The 24,430-nt window shown below is 32.9% G+C and overlaps 4 protein-coding genes across 6 annotated transcripts; 3 read left to right on the top strand and 1 right to left on the bottom strand.

Annotated features, from left to right (window-relative positions):
* Positions 1-1,285: 1,285 nt before the first annotated feature.
* Positions 1,286-6,250, bottom strand: LOC133669966 (protein SRC2 homolog). Of its 3 annotated transcripts, none has more exons than XM_062090307.1 (2): positions 5,202-6,250; positions 1,286-1,750 (listed from the first exon to the last, which is right to left on the bottom strand). In XM_062090307.1, exons 1-2 carry the CDS (start codon positions 6,146-6,148, stop codon positions 1,735-1,737), a joined length of 963 nt encoding a protein of 320 aa, XP_061946291.1. In that variant the 5' UTR covers positions 6,149-6,250; the 3' UTR covers positions 1,286-1,734. The 3 variants fall into 3 exon arrangements, with proteins under 3 accessions (XP_061946291.1, XP_061946292.1, XP_061946293.1); XM_062090308.1 differs by having other exon boundaries at positions 1,584-4,416; positions 4,496-6,249; XM_062090309.1 differs by having other exon boundaries at positions 1,584-4,189; positions 4,496-6,249.
* A 2,509-nt stretch (positions 6,251-8,759) lies between these two features.
* LOC133669962 (protein NRT1/ PTR FAMILY 5.10-like) lies at positions 8,760-11,478 on the top strand. Its single transcript, XM_062090303.1, has 4 exons — positions 8,760-9,014; positions 9,086-9,303; positions 9,405-9,952; positions 10,655-11,478. The coding sequence occupies exons 1-4, from the start codon at positions 8,891-8,893 to the stop codon at positions 11,469-11,471; spliced, it is 1,707 nt and encodes a 568-aa protein (XP_061946287.1). The 5' UTR covers positions 8,760-8,890; the 3' UTR covers positions 11,472-11,478.
* Positions 11,479-14,485: 3,007 nt separating this feature from the next.
* LOC133669965 (protein NRT1/ PTR FAMILY 5.10-like) lies at positions 14,486-16,821 on the top strand. The gene is made up of 4 exons (XM_062090306.1): positions 14,486-14,697; positions 14,777-14,994; positions 15,218-15,759; positions 15,984-16,821. Exons 1-4 carry the CDS (start codon positions 14,592-14,594, stop codon positions 16,798-16,800), a joined length of 1,683 nt encoding a protein of 560 aa, XP_061946290.1. The 5' UTR covers positions 14,486-14,591; the 3' UTR covers positions 16,801-16,821.
* A 5,015-nt stretch (positions 16,822-21,836) lies between these two features.
* On the top strand, positions 21,837-23,864 carry LOC133669373 (large ribosomal subunit protein eL15). Its single transcript, XM_062089475.1, has 4 exons — positions 21,837-21,995; positions 22,211-22,377; positions 23,175-23,372; positions 23,500-23,864. The coding sequence occupies exons 1-4, from the start codon at positions 21,992-21,994 to the stop codon at positions 23,743-23,745; spliced, it is 615 nt and encodes a 204-aa protein (XP_061945459.1). The 5' UTR covers positions 21,837-21,991; the 3' UTR covers positions 23,746-23,864.
* The last annotated feature ends 566 nt before the right edge of the window (positions 23,865-24,430 follow it).

Here is a 24,430-nt window from a genome sequence, read left to right as displayed (position 1 = left end):
ATATATGATATTTTTGGCATGCATGAAAAGTACTACAATACTTTTGTGATAAACATGATCTAAATGCAACTCATAATTTTACACAACAGACAATTATTTGTTTTCTTTCATAAAGATAAAAAAAAATACACGATTAATTTTTTTTTTCCAGTAATAACAAACTAAAACTTTGTCTCCTGTTGCAACACTTGATATGAGTGATGGTCTTATAGCTCTAATTAATATTCATTCTTAGTAGAGTATTGACTTAGAATATTTAAGAATAATGTTTTGATGCAACATGAATTTCATAATTATAACAATTTTATAATATACTTTGCAAATTATTTTTTTCTTGTCTCATGAACTTTATATTTACTTTTTATTCATTAATTAAATATAAATAAATATTAAAAATAAAAAACTTTTATTAATAATAAATATATTTTATATGAATAAAATGAGTTTAATGAATAACTAACTGATTGACTATAAAGTACATTCACAAACAACTAAGCTATATGAGAATCCTTAGACATCAAAGATGGAGTGGCATAGCTTATCTTTGCAAAAGATTTAGAATGTTGTGTTTTGTTTTCTTACCTTACAATTAAATTTGAATGCTAGTAATTTTCCCTTGGATTGTTGGCAGGAACTTGCCTTGTTGAATCTGCCTGCTATCCTTCATTCTCTCAATTTCAAAGAAGCCTTGTTCTTATAGTAGCTGTTGGAAAACGTGGGCACAGGCCTTGTATCCAGGCTTTAGGAGCCAATCAATTTGATGAGGGAAGGCCCAGAGGAGAGCGAAGGCAGAGAAGCTCATTCTTCATGGTGGACTTTTGGTATATGCGCGGGCATTATCTTCACACTTTCAATCTTATTCTACATCCAAGATTACATAATTAGCTGATTTCTTGGATTTGGGATTCCCTGTTTCATGATGGTTCTTGCATTGGTTCTCTTCTTGTTTGGACCTCAAACTTATAGTTATTAGATCAAAGAAGGGAATTGCTTCTTTACGAGAATTGGTCAGGTTTTCGTTGCAGCAACGAGGAATATGCAGACCATGAAAGCTGATCATAGAACCTTGGCCCATGAAGGCTGTGACCAACTCAATTAAGAGAAACTCTATGCGAACAACTGGAACTTTAATGTTGTCTATAGATAAAGAAGTTCCTTGACCTGGAAATTTGGATCCTCCAATGTTACAGGTTCCTCAACAAAGCCTTTCTTGCGCTGGATTGCTTTGGAGAAGACGGGGTATGCAGTATTGATGAAGATCAAGAAGCGAAGGCAGTGCCAAGGGTTTATTCCTATAAGGGCTACAAATCTATTATATGCCATTGTAGATGCACAATACTCAACATTTTTCACCATGCAAGGAGCTAGCAAGGATAGAACAATTGCATCCGGCTTCATAATACCAACTGCTACGCTTCTATCCTTCACAAACCTGACAATCGTTATGCTAGTCCCTGTCTTTGATCGCATCTGTCTCTTTATCAAGAGCTTTAGCTAGGAAACCCTCTGGGATTAGAATGCTTCAAAGGATTGGAACTGGTTTGTTCTCAGCTACCATTTCCAAGAGGGTTGCAAGCTATTCCTTTGAGCAATCAAACTAACGGTAGCCATATACACAAAATGTACACCAGTCTAGTACATTTATTTTGAATACAAACAGTATTTCTTTTAATCGTGCTTCGATTCTGCTAATTAACTAGGGAATTGATTGACAAATTTGTGCGCACTCAATTGCTACATCTTCCAGGACCTGAAGAGGACAGCAATGCATCATGATAGAGATGCCACATTATTGTACCTGTCATTCTACAGCGAAAAACATTAGGTAGCAAAAGCACAACAACAAGTCAACGTTCATCACCTGCTATTCCAAAACGATGAATGATGAACTCTCCCCAATCTCAAATCATTTGCCGCATCTCTTCGTCAGCATATGTCAGCATATAATATTTTAGAATAATTTTAAAAATTTATTTAATTATATAAATAATAAAATATTAATTTTCCTCTTAAATAATATCACATATAATATTTTAGACTAATTTTAGAAATTTATTTAATTAAGTCCCTACTTGATTCTTTCTAGGTCTAGAATTGTAATACCATGTATTAATTATATTATAATCCTTAATTTTTAAAATTTATTTACGATCAAGCTATACTTGATTAATCATCCTATTTTAATTTTTAATTTTTAATTTTATTAATAAATTGACCCAAATATAAATCATAATCTTAAATAAAATAAGATTAAATAAGTTAAATGATTTCATTTTCTATCAATTCAATAATTTATTGATTTATATTTAAAGATCAAGTACAATGTCTAGCAATATGTTATGATCCTTCAAATATTAAAAAAGTCATAAGTGGTTTGATTTAACCTTTTAATAACTAGTTTCTTGGTATAATTATTATTCATTCATCATGAATGTTCCAATTTAAACATTATAACATAAAATATATCTGTTTTGTCGTTTTAGTTCTCAACATTTTAGTCATTGATTCTTTGAAAAATATTTTGAAATTCTTTTCAAAACTTATTTCATCTTGGTTAAAGATTTCACAATCAATACTATTTGAGAACATATGAAATATTTTTCCTAGTTCACCTAGAGTGATGAATCATCTTTTAATTACTCAAATACCTTCATATATTTTATGTTATACTCAATATTTGCTTGTTTATTACCATTGATTAGGATAATGTGTGGTTATGATTTAAGCAAAACACTCTCTATATAATATAATTTAATAATCTTAAGTCTAAAGATTACTCACATAACTATTACGAAAGCCTTTCCATAGACATGAGTGATCTTTCTATATGAAATTTTTTTGTGAGTTAGTTCAGTGTACATATCATATGACAAGTATCTGTATATTAGTTCCAGGCATCCCTCATACCTCAATTTATGAAAAAAACCATTTTCTTTCATAAAAGAAGGAATATAATATGCACTAGTCTCGAAAATTTTAATTAATGTTCAGTCTTAATATAATATTGACAATGAACATTTAAAAACAATACTTTGATGAATTATGAATCTCATAATTATAACAACTTTATAATTTTCTATACAAAACATTATTGTTCCATGGACTTTATCTTTACTCTAGATTCATTAATCAAATATAATTGATTATTAAAGATAGAAAACCTTTATTAATAATAAATATATTTTACATGAATAAAATCAATGCTACGTATAATTAACCGATTGATTGCATAACATATTCACTAACAATTTGTTCATAATGCATGGAAGTAATCATTTTTGTTGTGATATGCGTTTCAATGTATGATATTTTTGGCATCCATAAAAAGTACTACACTATTTTTTATGATAAACAAGATTCAAAGGAAATTCATGATTTCACACAGCAGACAATAATTTGTTTTTTTTCATAAAGATAAGAAAAGAAATTAATACATGATTTTTTTTCCAGTAATCACTGAATTAAAACATCGTCCTTTATTGCAACACTTGATATGAGTGATAGTATTATAGCTCTAATTAATATTTCTTCTTAATAAAATATTGATCATAAATATTTAGGAACAATGATTTGAAACAATATGAATCTCATAATTATAACAACTTTATAATTTACTTTGCAAAATATTTTTTTGTTTCATTGACTTTATCTTTACTCTATATTAATTAATTAAACATTATATTCATTAATCAAATATAAAGAAATATTAAAAATAAAGAACTTTTATTAATAATAATTATATTTTAAAAGAATAAAATGAGTTTTATGTATGATTACTTGCACAATATAATCACTAATAACTAGGCTACATGAGAATCATTAAACTTAGTTGTTAGTTATATTAGTTATTTAATGATTCTTATATAGCTTAGTTGTGTGTGTGTGTGTGTGTGTGTGTGTGTGTGTGTGTGTGTGATTCTTATATAGTTTAGTTGTGATAACTTAGCAAAAGATTTAGAATGTTGATTTTTGTTTTCTTACCTTACAATTAAATTTGAATGCCAGTAATTTTCCCTTGGATTGTTGGCAGGGACTTGCCTTGTTGATTCTGTCTGCTATCCTTCATTCTCTCAATTTCAAAGAAGCCTTGTTCTTTCTTTCAATATATATATATAGTAGCTGTTGGACAACGTGGGCGCAGGCCTTGTATCCAGGCATTTGGAGCCAATCTATTTGATGGGGGAAGACCCTGAGGAGAGCGAAGGCAGAAGATTACATGAGCTGATTTCTTGGAATTGGGATTCCCTGTTTCATGATGGTTCTTGCGTTGGTTCTCTTCTTGTTTGGACCTCAAACTTATAGTTATTAGACCAAAGAAGGAAATTGCTTCTTTACGAGAATTGGTCAGGTTTTCGTTGCTGCAACGAGGAATATGCAGGCCATGGAAGCTGATCATAGAACCTTGGCCCATGAAGGCTGTGACCAACTCAAGTAAGAGAAACTCTATGTGAACAACTGGAACTTTAATGTTATATAGATAAAGAAGTTCCTTGACCTGGAAATTTGGATCCTCCAATGTTACAGGTTCCTCAACAAAGCCTTGCTTGCGCTGGATATGTGCTTTGGAGAAGACGGGGTATGCAGTATTGATGAAGATCGAGAAGCGAAGGCAGTGCCAAGGGTTTATTCCTATAAGGGCTACAAATCTATTATATGCCATTGTAGATGCACAATACTCAACATTTTTCACCATGCAAGGAGCTAGCAAGGATAGAACAATTGCATCCGGCTTCATAATACCAACTGCTACGCTTCTATCCTTCACAAACCTGACAATCGTTATGCTAGTCCCTGTCTTTGATCGCATCTGTCTCTTTATCAAGAGCTTTAGCTAGGAAACCCACTGGCATTAGAATGCTTCAAAGGATTGGAACTGGTTTGTTCTCAGCTACCATTTCCAAGAGGGTTGCAAGCTATTCCTTTGAGCAATCAAAATAACGGTAGCCATATACACAAAATATACACCAGTACTCTAGTACATTTATTTTGAATACAAACAGTATTTCTTTTAATCGTGCTTCGATTCTGCTAATTAACTAGGGAATTGATTGACAAATTTGTGCGCACTCAATTGCTACATCTTCCAGGGCCTGAAGAGGACAGCAAAGCATCATGACAGAGATGCCACATCATTGTACCTGTCATTCTACAGAGAAAAACATTAGGTAGCAAAAGCACAACAACAAGTCAACGTTCATCACCTGCCATTCCAAAACGATGAATGATGAACTCTCCCCAATCTCAAATCATTTGCTCGCATCTCTTTGTCAGCATATGTCGGCAATTGTCCTGCCATGGGGCTCCAGTTCCCCTGGCTGCCATAGTTATTAGCACCAGGAGGCCAAGTATGGAGCAGTGGGGGCTGAGGCGGGCAGTTACATCCCCATGCCCCATCCGCCATCGGTGGTGGTCTTCCTGGTGGCGGAGGCGGCGGAGGCGGATAATAGGCTTGTGGTGGTGGCGGCGGCGGCGGATAATAGGCTTGTGGTGGTGGATAATAATTCTCTTGGGAGGAATATTGTATCCAATCTGATGTATAACGAACTTGAGACACAGTGTCTGTTTCCTGGGAGTTACCTTCCAAATCCAACGTCGGATAATGAGCTTGTTCTGATAAACTTTGAACTTCCGATGTTGGATATGGCTGATTATTGACTATTGGATACCCAGTGATGCCAGCTTGTGAAGAATTAGTACCCATGTTCTTCACCTGACAGGAGAATTTTAGCACCCCATTGGGTTTCCCATCTGGAGTTCGAACCTCGTAACTCAAAAACCTGACAATTCCATTAGCCTCCTCGATCAAATCTTTCAAGGGTACACGAACTTTCCCAATAGTTTTGTCTCCAAAATAGAGACCTTCATGACAGAGATCGAAGTGGATAAAGAAATGATCACAATCTTGAAATGAAACCTCGGTCAGATCGAAATGCATCTGGTGATTCCATTCGGGATTCCCATCTCCTTCTGTGTCAGTGGGTGTTCTTTGTTGCTGTTTCTGCAGCTCCAGTTGTTTTTTATCAGTATCACCACCACCATCATCTCTCACGATTGAAACAAGAACATAAACTAAGAGTTTTTTGAAGAAATTGAATGAGTTTACGTCTTTACAATACATCACTTTGAGTTCCATGGAGCCTGAATCCATAGAATATTATTTTATTTTTATGATCTCTCCACTGCTTCTTATAGAGAACACCGATTGAGGGAGTGAAGATATCTAAAACCGTTGTGGATTCTCTCTCACACGTCATATACTCGGTCGGTGGTATATGGACCCCGGATTTTCCCATCTCGCAAAAGCTGTTATATTTTAAAAATATTTTTTTAAAAAATTAAATATTTTTAAATTTTAATTTAATATATTTTTAATGTTATCATATCATTTTAATTTAATGATAAAAAAATAATTAAAAAAAATAAAAATATATCATTTTGATTCATTTCTGAGTGAAAAGCAACCGCAACCATACTCCAAACAGGCTCGACGGTCCTCGAAAGTAAAATTTTGATTCAATCTATTTTTTTATAAAAATTATTTTTTAAAAAAATAAATAATTTTTTTGAATCATTTTATTATATTAATATCAAAAATAAATTTTTAAAAAATAAAAAATATTATCTTAATATATTTTGTAAATAAAAAATACTTTAAAAAATAACTGTTATCCTATTTCCAAACATCTTTAAAATACAAGATAGTCATGACCCCATGAAAAAAATATGCATTTTCATACTATTAAATACATTTAATTTTTTTTTTTATGATAAATATATCTTTAGTATCCATATTACCATTCACGAAAGGTTTGGATGGTTTTTTTTAATCAAATTAAATATTATAATTAAAGTTTTAATTAAATAAATTAATTAGGATTTCTTTACTCAAAACCAATTGGATAGAAATATATTACTTGATGGAAAGACACGATTATATCCCTAATGTTATTCATGGACTATTGGTACTTGACAATTTATATTCAATGCTTCTTTGCACTTTGACAAAAGTTTTGTGTATTTTATCTTTTAATTTATATACACGCTCAAACAATTAAATAAACTGATTTAGTTATATTTTTTTTTTAAAAATACCTTATGTAGCATCATTGAAACTTCAGATTTAAGAAAAAATAATTTGATAATAATTTATTATTGATTATTAATTTTTTTTCTTAAACTAATATGACATTGAAAATTGACTAAATACCCATAAAACACTATTTGTACTAAGATTTGGCAAATCAACCTCGTATATATAGTTTTAAAATTCAGTTCGACAAAACGACCTGGAACCCGACTGATCCAGGGTTGGAACAGGGTCGGGTTCATGAAAAAATAAGAGTAGTTAAAAACCTGGCTGACCCAGTTCACCCGGCAAAACCCGGTCGTAACCTGCTGACTATTTTTTTATTTTTTACAAAACAATATCGTTTTGATTTATAAAAAACAGGATTGACTCGAATGATCCAGTCAAAACCCATAACCTAAATCTTGGACCGAATTAATTACCGGACTGGATTTAAAAACACTGGAATGCCGTATATTTCTTCCTGCATGAACTTGGTATGTATTCGTATGGGCTTCGGCCCTTTCCAAGCTCAAGCAGCTGCAATATTTGATCTCTTATCAGACTTGGACTCATCGTGGGCCAACACGATGCTATCCATGACACGTGTATTGTTTCTAGTGGTCAACAATGCCGTGTAAGAGAAATTAAAGAAGAAAGAAAGTCTCATGAAGGTCATTGAAAAAACCCAAAGACGTGATGGAGAGAACCTTCCTAAAAGGACTAAGATCCAACATTAATAATAGTATTAATAATTATTATCATAATCAATTAGTACATTTAGCACACACTACTTTCTCTTACGTCCTTTCATTGTAGATTGTACCTAAATTCTTTGGAGTGATAAAAAAGAACTCTTGATTTTCAAAAAAGAAGTTGACATTTTAATTAAAAAAAAATAATTATCTTGACATACTCCTATTAATTGGGTAGCTAAAAAATAATTAAAAAAGCTTTATCTTAGTCAATTTATCAAATCTGTTATCTGAGTTATGAATTTTATTGTGTTGAATTATTTTTTATTTTATTTTATTACATACTATAAAATATAAAAATAAATACTCGATCAACTAAATATTAAATGATAAAATTAGATAAAAAAAACCTAATATCAAATAATAGAATTAAAAATAAAAGATAAAACCAAAACATAAAAAAAACCACTTAAAAAAGTTACAAGTTTGAATGCAAAAAAAAAATAAAATTAATGATGATTTAGAAAAAAGCACTTAAAAAAATTCAATAATAACATGTTTTGACTTAAAAAAAATTTTAAAATGATTTTTTTAAATAAAAAATTTAAGATGATGATATATTTGACTTAAAAAAAAATCATGATAACTCTATAAAAAGCAAATTAGAAAAAATTAATTGAGAAAAAAAAATGTAAACAATAAAAATAAACACTTATAAAATTAAATATCAACTAAATATCAGAATATTCGTTCGAGACTACAATCCTTGTTATTAAATAAAAAAATCAATTAAAAAAAATAAAAAAACTTAAATCAATTGAATTAACTTGCCAAACCTTCAATTTTTATTATAATACAATAATAACTTAATAAAAATAAATTTAATATTAATTAATGATTTTTTTAAAAAAAATTAATTAAAAAAAAGGAAGAAAAGCAAATTCCTATTTAAATGAATAATGTTAATGATGACAAACCTTAATAAATGAAATGGAGTGGTCAGAAACACGCAATAGTTCGATTTCACTCCACCTATAATTGACAGCTCGTTGATGGTGAAACACGATCGTCGCTCTCTCTATCTCGAGTGCTTTAGCTGGATCTGGATAGCTGTAGTGTAATAACAATCATGCCCAGTTCTGACACACAAACTCCCCTCTTACACGAAGCTGTTGATGGCTGCGTTGACTACAATGGCCGCCCTGTTTACAGGTCCATCTCTGGTGGATGGCGATCGGCTTTTTTCATAATAGGTAATAACAAAAATTTAACTGCTCTTGTAAACATTAACACAACAAAACAGTGACACAGAAGCTGTTTGCAGGTGTGGAAGTTGCAGAGAGGTCAGCGTATTATGGGATATCTTCCAACTTAATAACTTATTTGACGGGAACGCTTGGCCAGTCAACTGCTACTGCTGCAGAGAATGTAAATGTCTGGTCAGGAACGACGATGTTACTTCCTCTGTTGGGTGCATTTATTGCTGATTCTTTCCTTGGTAGATACAGGACTATTGTTGTTGCTTCCTGTATTTACATTTTGGTAATAATACAAACTCTTGTTCTGTCCCTATACATATTGTTGATTCATTTCAGGCCCTTGGGTCATAAGATGGAGTTTGATTCTCTCTGACTTAACCACAGGGACTGAGCTTGTTGACTCTGTCAGCAGTGCTTCCTTCTTCTAGAGATTCTGGCTGCCAAACTGCTGATGCTATCAGCTTGTGCTCTCCTGATCCCCGACAAGTAATTTTTTTCTTCTTTTCTCTCTATATCGTAGCAATTGGTCAAGGAGGTCACAAGCCCTGTGTTCAGGCTTTTGGAGCTGATCAGTTTGATGGGCAACATCCCGAGGAAAGCAAAGCCAAAAGCTCATTCTTCAATTGGTGGTATTTTTCTATGAATTCAGGGATGGTGGTAGCGCTGTTAATCTTGAACTACATCCAAGACAACCTTAATTGGGGACTTGGATTTGGAATCCCATGTATTTTAATGGTTGGTGCACTTGTTGTCTTCTTACTTGGAACTAAGACATATAGGTATGGTATCAAAACGGCAGAGAGAAGTGCATTTCTGAGAATTGGCCAGGTATTTGTTGAAGCTGTAAGGAATTGGCGAACTAATTCTTCTGCCATAGATTGCAGGGAAGAAGCTCTTGGCATCGTACCTCACCAATCTTCTGAGCAATTCAAGTAAGATAAACCATTTTCCAAGTTTTTTACGTTTTCACAGCATACAGTTATCAATATGCCAAGAAGATTTAGAAAATTTGTATCCCCTGTGCTAATTTTTTTTTTGGGGACACCTAAGAGCTATAGATACACAGAGAGTCAAAATAGGATGTATATGACATTTTTTAAAACTTGGGGGCTGGGGCTAAACATAGAGGTATACAGTAGGCTCACCCATGTTTGTACCTACAATCTCCGGTGAGGTTTGATAAAGAACACAACGCAAAAGCAATAGCGAGGTTGTCGATTGATACTTAAACTGTACTAAACCAAGATGTGAGACTCCTGTCACCAACGTGATGTACAAAGCATCTTAGTTGTGTTTGATTCGTGTTACTTATGGCATTCAACAAAGAAGATTATTTATTGACTTGTGCCCTGCCAGTCGCTTGAACTGTGACATTCAGGAGTTTGTGAGAGAACTTTCTTCAATTTTAGAATATCTTATGTTGTGACTTGTAAGGGAAACAGCTAGTTCATTAAATAGGATTACTAGATGCTTTATTGTCATCAAAAGGGTGTCGGTTCACGTCTGCTCGCACAACAACAGAACAGAACAGAACAGAAAATTTTATCATGGTTCAGAAGAAAAAGCTCTTATATCAGTGCATAAAATGAGTTGTGCTGATCCACCAATTTCGGATCTTCTGATGTGTTAATTAGGTTTCTCAACAAAGCCCTGCTTACCCCAAATGGCTCAAAGGAAGACGGGAAAGTTTGTAGCATTGGTGAAGTTGAAGAAGCTAAGGCAGTACTTAGGCTTGTTCCCATATGGACTACATGCTTGATATATGGTATTGTTTTTGCACAGTCCTCGACTTTCTTTACTAAGCAAGGAGCAACTATGGATAGATCGATTTCACCAGGTCTTGATGTCCCTGCGGCATCACTTCAATCCCTCATTTACCTTTCCATTGTTTTTCTTATTCCATTCTATGACCGTGTCCTTGTTCCTACGGCAAGAGCTATAACCAGGAAACCTTCAGGCATTACAATGCTTCAGAGAATTGGAACTGGGATATTTTTATCTGCTCTGTCTATGGTTCTTTCTGCTGTTGTTGAGATGAAGAGACTGAAAACTGCTCGTGAATATGGACTAGTTGATCTGCCAAATACAACAATTCCAATGAGCGTTTGCTGGTTAGTTCCACAATATATCGTGTATGGAGCTGCTGATGTTTTCGCCATGGTTGGTCTCCAAGAATTTTTCTACGATCAGGTCCCAAGTGAATTGAGGAGTGTTGGTCTTTCACTCTACCTTAGTATCTTTGGTGTAGGAAGCTTTCTAAGCAGTTTTCTTATCTCTGGCATTGAAAAAGCAACTGGTGGGGATGGTCATGGTAGCTGGTTTGCTGATAACCTGAATCGGGCTCATCTTGATTACTTTTATTGGCTACTTGCTGGGCTAAGTGTTGTACAGTTAGTTGCTTTCCTGTACTTTTCAAAGTCTTACATATATAACAGGGAAGGCACTAGATAAATTTTCACTCGTATTTTGCAAAATTCTTCCTAAGACGATCACTCATTTCAAGTGATGCAACAGGTGACAATGTTTCAGCTAACGATTCTTACCTGCAAAAAGAACAGAAAAAACCTGCATTTCTTTCCATATCTTTATGAATGAAAACAAACCATCGTCCGCTTTGTAAAATCATGAGCTGCCTTTCAATCTTGTTTATGCCATTGCAGTCGTATTCATAAAGGCAAAGAACATCATACATTGAAACGCACATCACAGCAGAAAAGATTACTTCCATGCATGCATTATGAACAGATATCAGAAACTATGAGCTTTATAACTAGTAATTTATTTTTTCAGCAGAGACACAGCGATATCGTTAACTGTTATGAATCTTTTTATTATACCAAAGACCCTTTTGTATAAACTATGAAGAGCAAATTATAACTTATTCATGTGGTTTTGATGATATTGTAAAGTAGTTTCTTCAGTTTTGAAAATCAAAAGCTATTCCTTTAACAAAAATTGATTGATAACTGTTTAATTAATTGTCTAAATTGCGCTTTTCATGTACATTTTTTGTTCGTTTGTTTGCAGGAGGTGATGTAGAAATTTTTGAAAAGAAATGAAAGGAATTTTAGGTTTGTAAAATGCGCGCAAAATAAATAAATAAATAAATGTTATGATATTGCGTCTTTTTTATAAATGTTATGATGTTGCGTCTTCTAAAAAAGATTTATAAAAAAATACTTGTATTGGTTTCCATTCAGAGAACCTTATATTCTTTACAAGACCATGTTAAAAATAATAGTTGGCTCAACATCTAGTTCTAGCAATATATATGGAGTTATAGATGATAATAGTAATCGTTATAGGAGTATAGTGATAGACACAATGAAAATAAATCATGGTTATTCAAGTGAAAGTTCACGTGTAGATGACGAATCAAATGTAAATGAAACTAGGTTGTTTTAACTTTTAAAAGATTTTGATGAACTATTATGGGATAAGTGTATAATTCATAGTAAATTTTTTGCCATTATACGAGTGTGTATCATCAAGTTAGATTACAGGTTGAGTGAGTTTGGTTATGATAACATCATCAAATGGGCAAAAAGTATTTTATCTAAAAGAAATAGTTTGAAATAGAACTTCCATGCTATAAAATCTATTATGAAACCTCTTGGCTTAGGATACCAAAAAATTGATATGTGCACAAACTTTTACATGTTGTACTATTATGAAGATGCAAATTTAACTGAGTGCACAACTTATGAGCATGCTCAATATAAACTCAATACTAGTAGAGGAAGGACATTTGTTGCATATAAAAAACTGAGATACTTCTTAATCACCCCTTGGTTGCAAAAACTTATTAACGTCTCCAAAGATTGTTGAGCATAAGACATTGTATTATTCACATGATGCAGTTGATAGAGTTATGATGCATCCTTCCGATGATGAAGTTTATAAATAATTTAATAGGATGCGCATCCTCAATTTTCAATAGAGCTATGGAATGTACATTTTGGTTTGTGTATAGATGGGTTAATTCTATTTGGGTCCTTTATCACATCATATTCTTGTTGGCAAGTCATATTAATAGTTTACAACTTGACCCTAGGGACGTGAAAATAACATACCATAAATTTGAATTGAGGGATGAAATTGAAAACCAATAAAAATCACACAAAACGGTAAAAAAAATTAAAAATCAAAATAATGAGGATCAAATTAAAAAAAATACCATAAATCTTAATTGAGGAATGAAATTGAAAGCCAATAAAGATTGCACAAAAGGGTGAAGAAAAGAAATCAGAAATCAAAATAATAAGGACCAAAAAAAAAAAAAAACAACATGTGATAAATTGAGATTGAAGTATGAAATTGAAAAAAAAATCAAAACTTCACAAAAGGGTCAAGAAAAAAAAAAAATAGGGACCAAATATAAAAAAAAAATAAAAGGTTGCTTAAAAAATATTAAAGAGTTGCTTTAAAAATTTAGAGTGCTAGAAATCAAGTGAAGAGAAGAAGAGGGAAAAAAAGAAATGTCGGTGCCAAATTAGACATTTATTGCTAACATGCGTAAGCTAGGTAAGAAGAAGCCGCTGAGATAATTAGGATGCCCATTATAAAACCATTGTTAAGCTACCGAGCAACACAACACATGTTGTCCAAAAATGGTGGGCAACATTTGACACATACAATCAATATGTTAGCTAATTATTTTTTTAATAATATTTATTATATAGTAAAGTGCAAATATGCCCCTCAACCCACCTAATAATAACCAAAAAAAAAGTGAAATAACAAAAAAGATATGGGACCAAAGTTAAAGTATTTTTTACTTAAGAGCAATCTAGTAAATTCATAATGTATTTAAAAATAAAAAAGTCAAAAATAGCTCCAATCTGTTTGGCTCTAAGAGTAATTTTATAATTTTATTGTTCAAAAAATTATAAAAGATCTTATTACCCCACCAACCGAATCAAATGTTTTTTTCATGAGAGGCATAATTATAATTTTTATTATTATAATCCAGAGTGTTACATCATGTTCCTCACCCTTTGATTTTGGTTTAATTTATTAATGTTATTGTTATAATGTCTTCAATCGTCTCAATTTATCTTTGTCTTTGGAAGCTTACCTATACATGGTGGCATTTGTTCCCTGCGACTATGATTGTCTTGGACACCATTTTTCTCCCATAAATTAAAACATGCTATGATGGCTATAGTTTATTCATGTAATTTCGGAGGTTAATTTATCAAACATGTCCTGTCAGCTTGTTTTCCTACACAGTATTGGTAGCTAGACTGTCGACATCAACTTGATTATTTTTTAATTCTTGAAATATTTATTAAAATAATTATTTTTACTCTCTTTCAATCCCACCTACGAGCAGGATTTTTTAAAAAAATCCTATGAAATCGGGGAATCTTAAATTTAAAAAAATTAATAATCCATCACCTTTGGACAAGGGACTAGTATATGAACAGAAAACTCTAAATGATTGATCAAAGCAAGGGCCAATGGGTGCAACGTGTCAGCAGAACAAGGAAAGTGATCCACACGTGTAACTCTATATGATTGAGAAGCACAGACAGAAACCATTGTTCGCAGAGTCTGAGGCTGCTAGAAATGGCCACCGAAACTGCAGTCCTCTTGCCCTATGCCGTCGATAGCTCAGTTGACTACAAAGGCTTCTCCAATTCTGGTGGATGGAAATGCGCATTGTTAATTATAGGTAATTAATATAGGAGTATTATTATGCCATTTTTAATTATGAAAATCCTCTAGTTGATTTACTAAAGAAAATGATGCAGGTGTTGAAGTTGCAGAGAGGTCTGCTTATTTTGGGATATCAGGGAACTTGATAACGTATTTGACAGGGCCTTTAGGGCAGTCCACGGTTACGGCAGCGGAGAATTTGAACTTGTGGTCGGGAACAGCGTGGTTGCTGCCTTTGTTAGGTGCCTTTGTAGCTGATTCATTCCTTGGCAGATACAGAACCATTATTGTTGCAGCATTTATCTATGTCTTGGTATATCCCTAGCTTTTCTGATATATATGATCGTATTTGAGCTTGAAAGAATCAAATTCAAGGGAAATGAATTTCTCAGAGTTAATAAAATTATATCGAACCTGATATATAATGTTGCCATCCAACAACTGTTTGAGGTGTTGTTTTTTCAGACTTGGGTTAAAAATTATGATATTTATGCAACTAGCTAGTTAAGTGTATGGAATTTAATCTCAATTCGCAGGGACTCAGCTTGTTGACTCTATCAGCCGTGCTTCCTTCTGTCCGTGCTTATGACTGCCAAAGTGCCGATACTATCCAGTTGTGCTCTCCTGATCCAAGTCTCATATTGTTCTTCTTTGCTCTCTATCTAGTAGCATTCGGACAGGGTGGGTTCAGGCCTTGTGTTCAGGCCTTCGGAGCTGATCAGTTTGATGGGCAAGACCCTGAGGAGCGCAAATCCAGAAGTTCATTCTTCAATTGGTGGAATTTTGGTATGAATGCTGGCCTAATAGTGATCCTGCCGTTCTTAAACTATATCCAAGACAACCTTAATTGGGGTTTCGGATTTGGAATCCCATGTGTTATTATGGCTGTTTCCCTTGTAATTTTCTTACTTGGAACCAAGACGTATAGGTATAGTATCAGAAGGGAGGAGGAACATCCGTTTCTGAGAATTGGTCGAGTCCTTGTTAAAGCTATTAAGAATTGGCGAATCTCTCCTGCAGTATCTTTCAAGGAAGATGCTAGCTGCATCGTGTCTCGCCAAAATTCAGAGCAATTCGAGTAAGAGAACTCATGCTGCAAACTTTGTTGAATTAAATTTATACAACTGAAGATTAATGCTTCAACTGGCAAGAAGTATTTTCATGAATGATATATTAGCGATTCCTATGAAGTATCCCATGAAATGCTAGTAAAACCATTATAATTTGCTAAAGCATCCAACCCAAAAGCTCGATTTAGATGGCAGATAAATACTTACAATGGAGAAGTTGCAAATGTGACAGGTTCCTTAATAAAGCTCTGCTTGAAATCAATGGCTCAGAGGATAGCTGGATGGCCTGTACCCCTAGAGAAGTTGAAGAAGCTAAGGCAGTGCTCAGGCTTGTTCCTATATGGACTAGCTGCTTGATATTTGCTACTGTGGGTTCACAGGTGGGAACTTTCTTTACTAAGCAAGCAAGAACAATGAATAGATCAATTTCAGAACGTCTTGAATTTCCTGCGGCTTCAATTCAATTATCAATTCCCTTGGCAGTTGTTGTCTTAGTTCCTATCTATGATCGTGTCTTTGTCCCTGTAGCAAGGAAATTAACTGGGGAACATTCTGGCATTACAATGCTTCAGAGAATTGGAACTGGGTTATTCTTATCTGTTCTGGCCATGGTAGTTGCTGCTCTAGTTGAAATGAAGAGGCTCAGAACTGCTGAGGAACACGGACTAGTTGATATGCCAAATGTGACGATTCCAATGAGTGGTTGGTGGTTAATTCCTCAACTTGTCTTGCTTGGAGCTGCTGATGTGTTAACCATAATTGGTCTGCAAGAATTCTTCTATGATCAGGTCCCAAGTGAACTAAAGAGTGTAGGTCTTGCTCTCTTCCTCAGTGTCGTTGGCGTAGGACACTTTCTGAGCTGCTTTCTCGTCTCTATAATTGACAAGACAACTGGTAAGGATGGTGATGATAGCTGGTTTGCAAATAACCTGAATCGGGCTCACCTTGATTACTTTTACTGGATATTAGCTGTCTTAAGTGTTGTTCAGCTGGTTGCTTTCTTGTATTTTTCAAAATCTTACATTTATAAGAGGGGAAGCATCGTATAAAAGCAATATTACTTACTCTCATTCTATCAGTACATCAAAATAATTTAAAAACACAAAAAAATATTAAATTTTTTAAAAATTCAAATTTTAATCTACTATACATGAGTTCGGAAAAACTAAAAACAAAATGATTGCATGCATTAGTTTTATTCATAGAACTTATTATAAACATATAATGATCTCTATATAGGATAAAAGGTATAAAGCAATACCAAATTAAGTCAAAGTTATGAAATTAATTTCATCTTCATAATGCTTACATCATTTTAATTTTGTTAGTCTTTATACCAATCAAGTATAAATATACAAAGTATATAAGAAACATTAGTTAAAGCGAAGCATTATTTATATTTAATAAACTTTGAAATAAAGTAAAAAATAATAAAGAAAGATTATTGCATATTTATTTTAATTGTACTCGTCGTTCTTTCATAGAATATAAATCATTGATTATCATATTAATTGGGAATCTTTCAATAATTTATTTTTTTTATATAAAGAATCAAATAATTTGCAAGAAAATCATCATTCATCAGATTGCGAAGTCTTGTTTTAACAATTTTCATTGCTGAAAAAGCTCGTTCAGTAGTTAGTGTCGAAATAGAAAGAATCAAAATAAGTCGAATTAACCTGTCTATGAATGGATAAATTATTGATTTTTCAGTTTCAACCAATCTTTGACATAAATCAGCAAGCGATGACATATTCTTTAACTTTGGATGATTGAGCACATCAAGCTTATAATGTTGCAACTGAAATCTCAAATGAATTATTTCTTGGTAAAAAAAATCTTCAGGATAGAACTTGTCAACAAGCAAGTATATATCTTCAACATTGAATAATTTATAGCTATTTTTAGGATTGAAAGTTGTGCTCAACTTAAAAAGCTCGGTCGTCTGCTCAATGAATCTATTATTCAACTTTAGTAATTTTTTTATCAATGGTAATTATAAATATATCAACTCGGTAATGATGCTCAACTGTTACTGAATTTTTTTTACAAAGAGATCTTCCCACACTAGAAAAACAAGCATCCATATCAAGAACTTCAATATCTTGATGCTTACAAAATGATGTCACTTCTTCTAAAAGATTTTCCCAACAATCATCTCTTAACTTCTAAATTAAAGTCTTTGTGGTAGTTACCAAATGCATAACATTTAAAATGTCTTGAGATTTTTGTTACAAAGCTTGGTAAAACACATCAATAGTTCATATAACATTCTTCATTATATGTAAGATGAATGTAAAATCAAATGATATTAGCAATTTAAATGAAAAGACCACATCACCACGTTGAGAAGAAGTAGATCCATCTGAAGAAATGTTTTCGAGAACCAAGAAAGTTGCTCCAAACTATTTTTATCAAACCACAAATTGATTTGAGGTGTGAACTACATTTGCTATCTTTAAGTCGCTGCAAACCACCTACTTGATTAACTCATTTACTCGTTCAATCTCACCAATATCAACTCAATGTTCAATTGTAGCTGCTTGAAAAACCCATAATTCATCATTATACTTGTACGAAGCACAAATAATGTTGACAATAAAACTCAAATTCTAAAAAAAAGTATGAACATTATATACTTTTCTAGATGCAGCAATAAGAACCAATTGTAATTGACGAGCTAAACAATATGCATAACATGTATAAGAGCAATCATTAATGAATAAAGCTTGCAAACCATTCCACTTTTCACGTATATTACTAGCACCACCATCATACCCTTGACCTTTAATATTTTAAACATTAAGACTATGATGAGATAAAATAAAGAAAATCTCTTTTTTAAGAGTTAAAGTAGTTGTATCTTTGACATGAACTATATCTAAAAATTATTCTTGTATAAATCCACTTCTATCAACAAACCTAATAACAAGGGCCATTTGCTCTTTTTTGGATTCATCTTAAGCTTTATCAATAATTATACAAGATTTTGCATCATTAATCTTATGAAAAATTAAAGATTGAATATTTCTAGCAAAGACATGTAAAATTTCTGTTTGAATTTGATGTGAGGTGTATTTATCATTTTGTGGAGTATTATCCAAAATAAGATCACTTGTTCATTGTATGGTGCTAAAAGTTCCACCACTTCAAGAAAATTATCCTGATTTTTTTTTATTTTTGATTATTTATCATGCTTTCTAAAAGCACATGCTTGAAATGTGAGTCAACGAACAATATCTATTGAGGCTTTAATATGCAATCGATTATTTAGATTTCTTGAGAAGTTTTCCTCTTAACTACCTTTTCAATATGACATGACCGATTTTTCAATTTTTTCAAGCACTTGGTAGCAAATTTATGAGCTGAATTTGGACATTTTCCCATATGAGGTAAAAAAACACATTATTCTCCATCATTAACTTTCTTCCAACAATTGAATCCTTTAACAGTAAATATGTCTGACCCTGGCTTTCCAAATGGTGTACTTGGAAATATATAGCAAGGGAAACAAAATGCAATATTTTTCTCTGAATATTCAAACCATAGATAACTTTTGAACCAATAAGACCACAATCGATGAGGATATTTTTTACCAAATGTTAGTCAATCGTTAATGGTTCCTTTAGTGTTCCTTTTAGATTGCCCGAGGCTATAAAGAGATTGATGGAACTTAGGAGATTTTGCTCTTTGTTACTGGAACCAAGGTTATTCTTGTCTATTAATGCTTACTTTTTTTACTCGAAAATGGTTTTCCAATGACCTATTTCATTTTGAGGAGAGTTTGGTTAGGAAAAGTATATAATGTTTTTCATAAAGAATAGTTTTAGACTCCACTAATCATGCCTAGTTACAACGGGTTCAAGTAGACTTTTCATATTGAGCATTTCATCATTAAATCTTTGAAGATATGTTATGTTGCTCTCAACAACTTGTTGTGTGATAGAAAAAAGCTCAATTATGCTCCTTTTAACTCGTATGCTCATGTTGAAGCAAGAGATGAGTTTGGTGCAAATATCATAAAAATCAAGGGCGGAGTTAGGCTTTATGCTATAGTACCATATTTGAGCATATTCGTGAAATTTTATTGAAAGGACTTTGCGTATATCACCATTTTTTGTGCTACAAGCTCTAAGCTACTTTGTATATTATGTATATGTTCCTTTTGGTCTATAAATTCATCGTAGTTTTATAGGTTTGCCTTAATGAACACGTGATATTTAGAGAGACAAGTGTGTAACACCCTATTAAAAAGTGGAGGATGTCTCGCTTAAAAGAGATATTTATTTATAAAAGCTTATATTATTATTAATTTCATCTCACATTATGTTGTTTTTTTTATAAGGTGCACGTGAGTGAGATTCAAAGTGAGATTAATGGTGGTACCTATTTTTATGGTTAGGACTCGTTGAGGCTTTAGTTTTTATCATTAGAGTTCATGTCTAGAGCATCCAATTTAAAAGTGTTCTTTATGAAAGGAGGGGAGCGACTCTTTTGAAAGGTTGAAGTACAAGTGTTCTCATGTTTACTTTCTTACACATTGTTTTATCATGTTCCTTTACGGGACTAGAATAGTTATTATCCACTCAATGGTACATACAATGGAACCATATGGTGTTTTTTAAAAGACAAAGATTTGAAAGAAATTTGTGTATTTTATCTTTTGAAGACATCAATTATATATTACTTTATAAGGCTAATTTACATGATTATTAAGGATTAACATCCCTAACTTTCTGCCATTAATAGTGTCACCTGCTAATGAGATGGAAAAGTGTGAAGTTATTATTATGTAACTAAGACAAATCCAGTGAGCGCTTTCATTTGATGCGTGATTTGTTTGAAGATTTAGAGGAGTTGGTGTATTTGGTTACTCTTTTATTTCTTAGTATTTCTACAATTCATCACAAATGACATCATTAATGAAGTTATAAAAACCTTATATTGGATTTGGGTTTTCCATGACTTCTTATAGGTCGAGGTTTCTAAGCTTGCTCATTCTATGCTCTCTTGTAAAAATAAATCTCATATTAGAATAGAAAACTCTCTGATTCTTTAGTAAATTGTAAAAGAAAAATAATGAATAGCAAAAAGAAGTAAAATGAAGAGCATATGAGAGTGTATATTGTGATTGTTATTTGTGGTATGTCATTTAGTTTTGTGTTACCTAATGATTTGAGATATTTATATACCTTAGTAACATGAAACTACCTCATGAAATGTGGAGTACTGATGAAGATCAATTATCTATGCAGGTAAGGCACCATGATCATTAGTGAAAAAGGTTGGTTCCTGGTGATTAATGAGTAAAGTTGGCATCATACTAACAAAGTGTATGTTGTACTACTATTGGTAAAAGCTATGAGTGAGAAAGGTTGGCGTGTGATAGCTATTTGTGAGAAAAGTGGGTGTTGCGCTAACAATTTATGTATTTATAAACATAAAAGGTGGTGATGTTGTACTAATAAGGTGTATGCTGCACTAGGAAGTTGCGGCATCGTAAGAGCAAGTATTAGAATCTAATGATGTGTTTTAATTTTTCTATTCATTTCGTGTACTATATACACTAAAAAATATTACATCCTAAAAAACCATGGCTAATTTTTCCTTAAAATGTCATAAAGTATAATCATTATAGTATTTTAATTTAAAAAATAATTTATTAAAAATAATAAAATATTCAAAACCTTTTATTTTAGAGATTATAGATGTAAAATAATTTTCTAGTTATTTTAATTAGAAAAAATAGACAACATAGATATGGATACTATTAACCACCTCACCTAACATTCACTTAACATTGACAAATTATATGGCGTTTTGTTCTATTAATTATATTCTTTTGGTTTAAATATTTATGAATCTTGAGCTTAAAAAATAAACAAATAATTCACACATTTTATTTTTATTTTTTTAACTCTAAGCAAAATGATGATCTGGGTCTTGCTCGGCTATGCGTGTTTGCACCAAGGCCATTACGGGCAGTACGATACCATGGAGAGGCCTGTCCATTTTTACAAAGGGTTAGGTCTATTAATGGGCTCCGCCACCAGAAGAAAAGAATATCTAACAAGGAAAAGAAATGAACGGCCAAGATTTCGTTTGTGCAGTTTTTTGTTTTGATACTAGGGTTTATGTTTTCTCCACTGATCCAAGCCAAGCCCTCTCCTTTTATCTTGTAAACTAAAAACCCCAGTCACCCCCACCATCCAGTCACCGCTGTTGATCTACTCTGATCCAATGGGTACTTTCTCTCTCTCTAAACTAACCCTTTTGTTTTTTCCACTTATGAATAATGCAAATCTCTCTTTTTGTATCAGCTAACTATTACCTTTGTAGGTATTACATAAATTCATTTTCACAGAAAATAAAGAGCTTAAGTTTTTGCTTCAATCTAGAGATTTTGTAAGCATGTGGTGAAGAGCTTAAGTTTTTTTTTTGTGGGTTTTATGTAAATAGGGGCTTACAAGTACGTATCTGAGCTATGGAGGAAGAAACAATCGGATGTGATGAGGTTTTTGCAAAGGGTTAGGTGCTGGGAGTACCGTCAGCATCCTTCAATTGTTCGTGTCACGCACCCCACACGCCCTGACAAGGCTCGCCGGTTGGGCTATAAGGCCAAGCAGGTAACACTTTTTTTGAGTCATTACATCTGAAAGAAGTACTTCTTCGTATGTTATTCCAAGTTTTTATTTCTGTTTAAGGTGCCAGATTTACTGTTTATGATGATTATGGCACAAAGTTTTAGAGGGCATAGTTTGTTTTGGTCGATGTGTGTAATTCTGTTCCACTATGTTGATAGACATAATCAGCTTGTGCTTGTCTTAATGTTGTTGTTTCTGAACAATGAGGTTTCTCATTTCCATTGTGTGATTCTTGCTGGTTAAGTAGCTTCTTGATGCATATTCATTCCTGCCTGAGAGAGTGTCTACTTGCATTTGTGGAATGCTTCCTGATACCTGTAATATCAAAACGATCGATCATATGAGCAAATGGGCCCTCGTTTAGTCAACCTTATTTTTGTCTCGATCAGATAGAGTTCTTGCTGTTCTTTTCTGGATTTGTTGTTATTGATGTCTTGAATTTTATCTCCTAGTTGGTTGAGAAGAAATTGCTTGGATGTTAAATTATTAAGTTTGATTTTTGCTTGACTTGTTCTGTTCAAACTTTCAGTTTGTCTTCTAATGGAACACTAAGAATTTGTGATTTTGATAGTTAGGTGATTGCTTACAACGTTGAAGATATAAAAATGGAGATCAGTAACACCATTGTTTAATCAAGCTATTAAAGTTGCTATTCTTACCCGTTTTCCTTTAGCTCATCTTAATTTCTACTCGATGAAGTGTGCATGGCTGCCACACACATAGAAAGTCTATTGCTTTGCACATCTGTATGGATACTGAAAGTAGTTTGTTTCTTTTAGGGCTACGTGGTTTATCGTGTCCGTGTTAGGCGGGGTGGGAGGAAGAGGCCTGTTCCGAAGGGTATTGTATATGGTAAGCCCACAAACCAGGGTGTTACTCAACTGAAGTTTCAACGAAGCAAGAGGTCTGTAGCAGAGGAGCGTGCTGGTCGGAAATTGGGGGGCCTCAGGGTTCTCAATTCATACTGGATTAATGAGGTTAGGCGGCGAAGTTTGAATGTGTCTCATTTCACTAGTCACTTTCACCACAAGTCGTAGCCTAAGAGTTGTACTTTCTCACTGTTATCTCTTCACTTGCATTAGTAATGCATTGTCTTCAATGCAGGATTCGACTTACAAGTACTTTGAGGTAATCTTGGTTGATGTTGCCCACAATGCCATCCGCAATGACCCAAGAATCAACTGGCTCTGCAATCCTGTCCACAAGCACAGGGAGCTCCGTGGCCTTACCTCTGCTGGGAAGAAATACAGGGGTCTACGTGGCAGGGGACACTTGCACCACAAAGCTCGACCCTCTCGCCGGGCAAACTGGAAGAGAAACAACACCCTCTCCCTTCGTCGTTACCGATGAGATGAGTTCAGTGATGAGCTTGTTTTTATGTTGTCGCTTGTTGGATTTTTTTTTTGGAGGACATTGTAGTCATTGAGTGCAAAATTTTGGATATCTGAATACATGAAAGTATTTGTCTATTTCAATTGGTGCATAGTTGTTTCAAACTAAAGTGGTGGCCTACCGGGTTAATTTTTTTATAAAATAAATAAATATGTTAAGACAATGATAAAATCAATTTAGGTTAATTTCATGCGATCCGGGATATTAAATTAGGATAATTCTAAAAAACAATTCACAAACCTTATTTTACAAACATGTTAAATCATTATAAGATTAGGATTTAAAAATAAATTAAAAAAAACTTAAAAAAATTGAAGTTGAATTTTTTTAAAAAAAAACCAAGCTAGCACTAGTTAACTTACTAGATCACTTCGCACCTAAGATAACTCAGCATATGAACAAGTGTCACGATGCTTAGGAATTAATAATTTAATAGTAAATATTAAAATAAAATTAATTTAAAAGAAATCAAGCTAATTCTTGACTAATTTGAACCCTGAGATAGAGATAACCTCATAAAAATAAAACAAAAACAAATCATGAAGCTCAAAACTGGTAGATTGGATCATAAGATTGAGATTACCCTGTAAAAAAAAACATGAAAAAATTATAAAGTAAAATTCTTAATCATAAATTTTTTTTA

Source organism: Populus nigra, chromosome 12 (assembly GCF_951802175.1).
Source record: "Populus nigra chromosome 12, ddPopNigr1.1, whole genome shotgun sequence".
NCBI lineage: Eukaryota > Viridiplantae > Streptophyta > Magnoliopsida > Malpighiales > Salicaceae > Populus > Populus nigra.
This window is presented reverse-complemented; position numbering and strand designations above follow the sequence as displayed.

What these genes read in the sequence shown, in the direction of transcription:
- LOC133669966 (XM_062090307.1), bottom strand. Translation starts at nt 6,148, where the DNA reads ATGGATTCAGGCTCCATGGAACTCAAAGTGATGTATTGTAAAGACGTA.
- LOC133669962 (XM_062090303.1), top strand. Translation starts at nt 8,891, where the DNA reads ATGCCCAGTTCTGACACACAAACTCCCCTCTTACACGAAGCTGTTGAT. An exon ending in ATCGGCTTTTTTCATAATAG is followed by an intron (nt 9,015 to 9,085) that starts GTAATAACAAAA and finishes AGCTGTTTGCAG; the next exon opens with GTGTGGAAGTTGCAGAGAGG. An exon ending in CAATCTTCTGAGCAATTCAA is followed by an intron (nt 9,953 to 10,654) that starts GTAAGATAAACC and finishes TGTGTTAATTAG; the next exon opens with GTTTCTCAACAAAGCCCTGC.
- LOC133669965 (XM_062090306.1), top strand. Translation starts at nt 14,592, where the DNA reads ATGGCCACCGAAACTGCAGTCCTCTTGCCCTATGCCGTCGATAGCTCA. An exon ending in ATGCGCATTGTTAATTATAG is followed by an intron (nt 14,698 to 14,776) that starts GTAATTAATATA and finishes AAAATGATGCAG; the next exon opens with GTGTTGAAGTTGCAGAGAGG. An exon ending in CAGCATTTATCTATGTCTTG is followed by an intron (nt 14,995 to 15,217) that starts GTATATCCCTAG and finishes CTCAATTCGCAG; the next exon opens with GGACTCAGCTTGTTGACTCT.
- LOC133669373 (XM_062089475.1), top strand. An exon ending in TGGGCTATAAGGCCAAGCAG is followed by an intron (nt 22,378 to 23,174) that starts GTAACACTTTTT and finishes TGTTTCTTTTAG; the next exon opens with GGCTACGTGGTTTATCGTGT. An exon ending in ATTCATACTGGATTAATGAG is followed by an intron (nt 23,373 to 23,499) that starts GTTAGGCGGCGA and finishes TCTTCAATGCAG; the next exon opens with GATTCGACTTACAAGTACTT.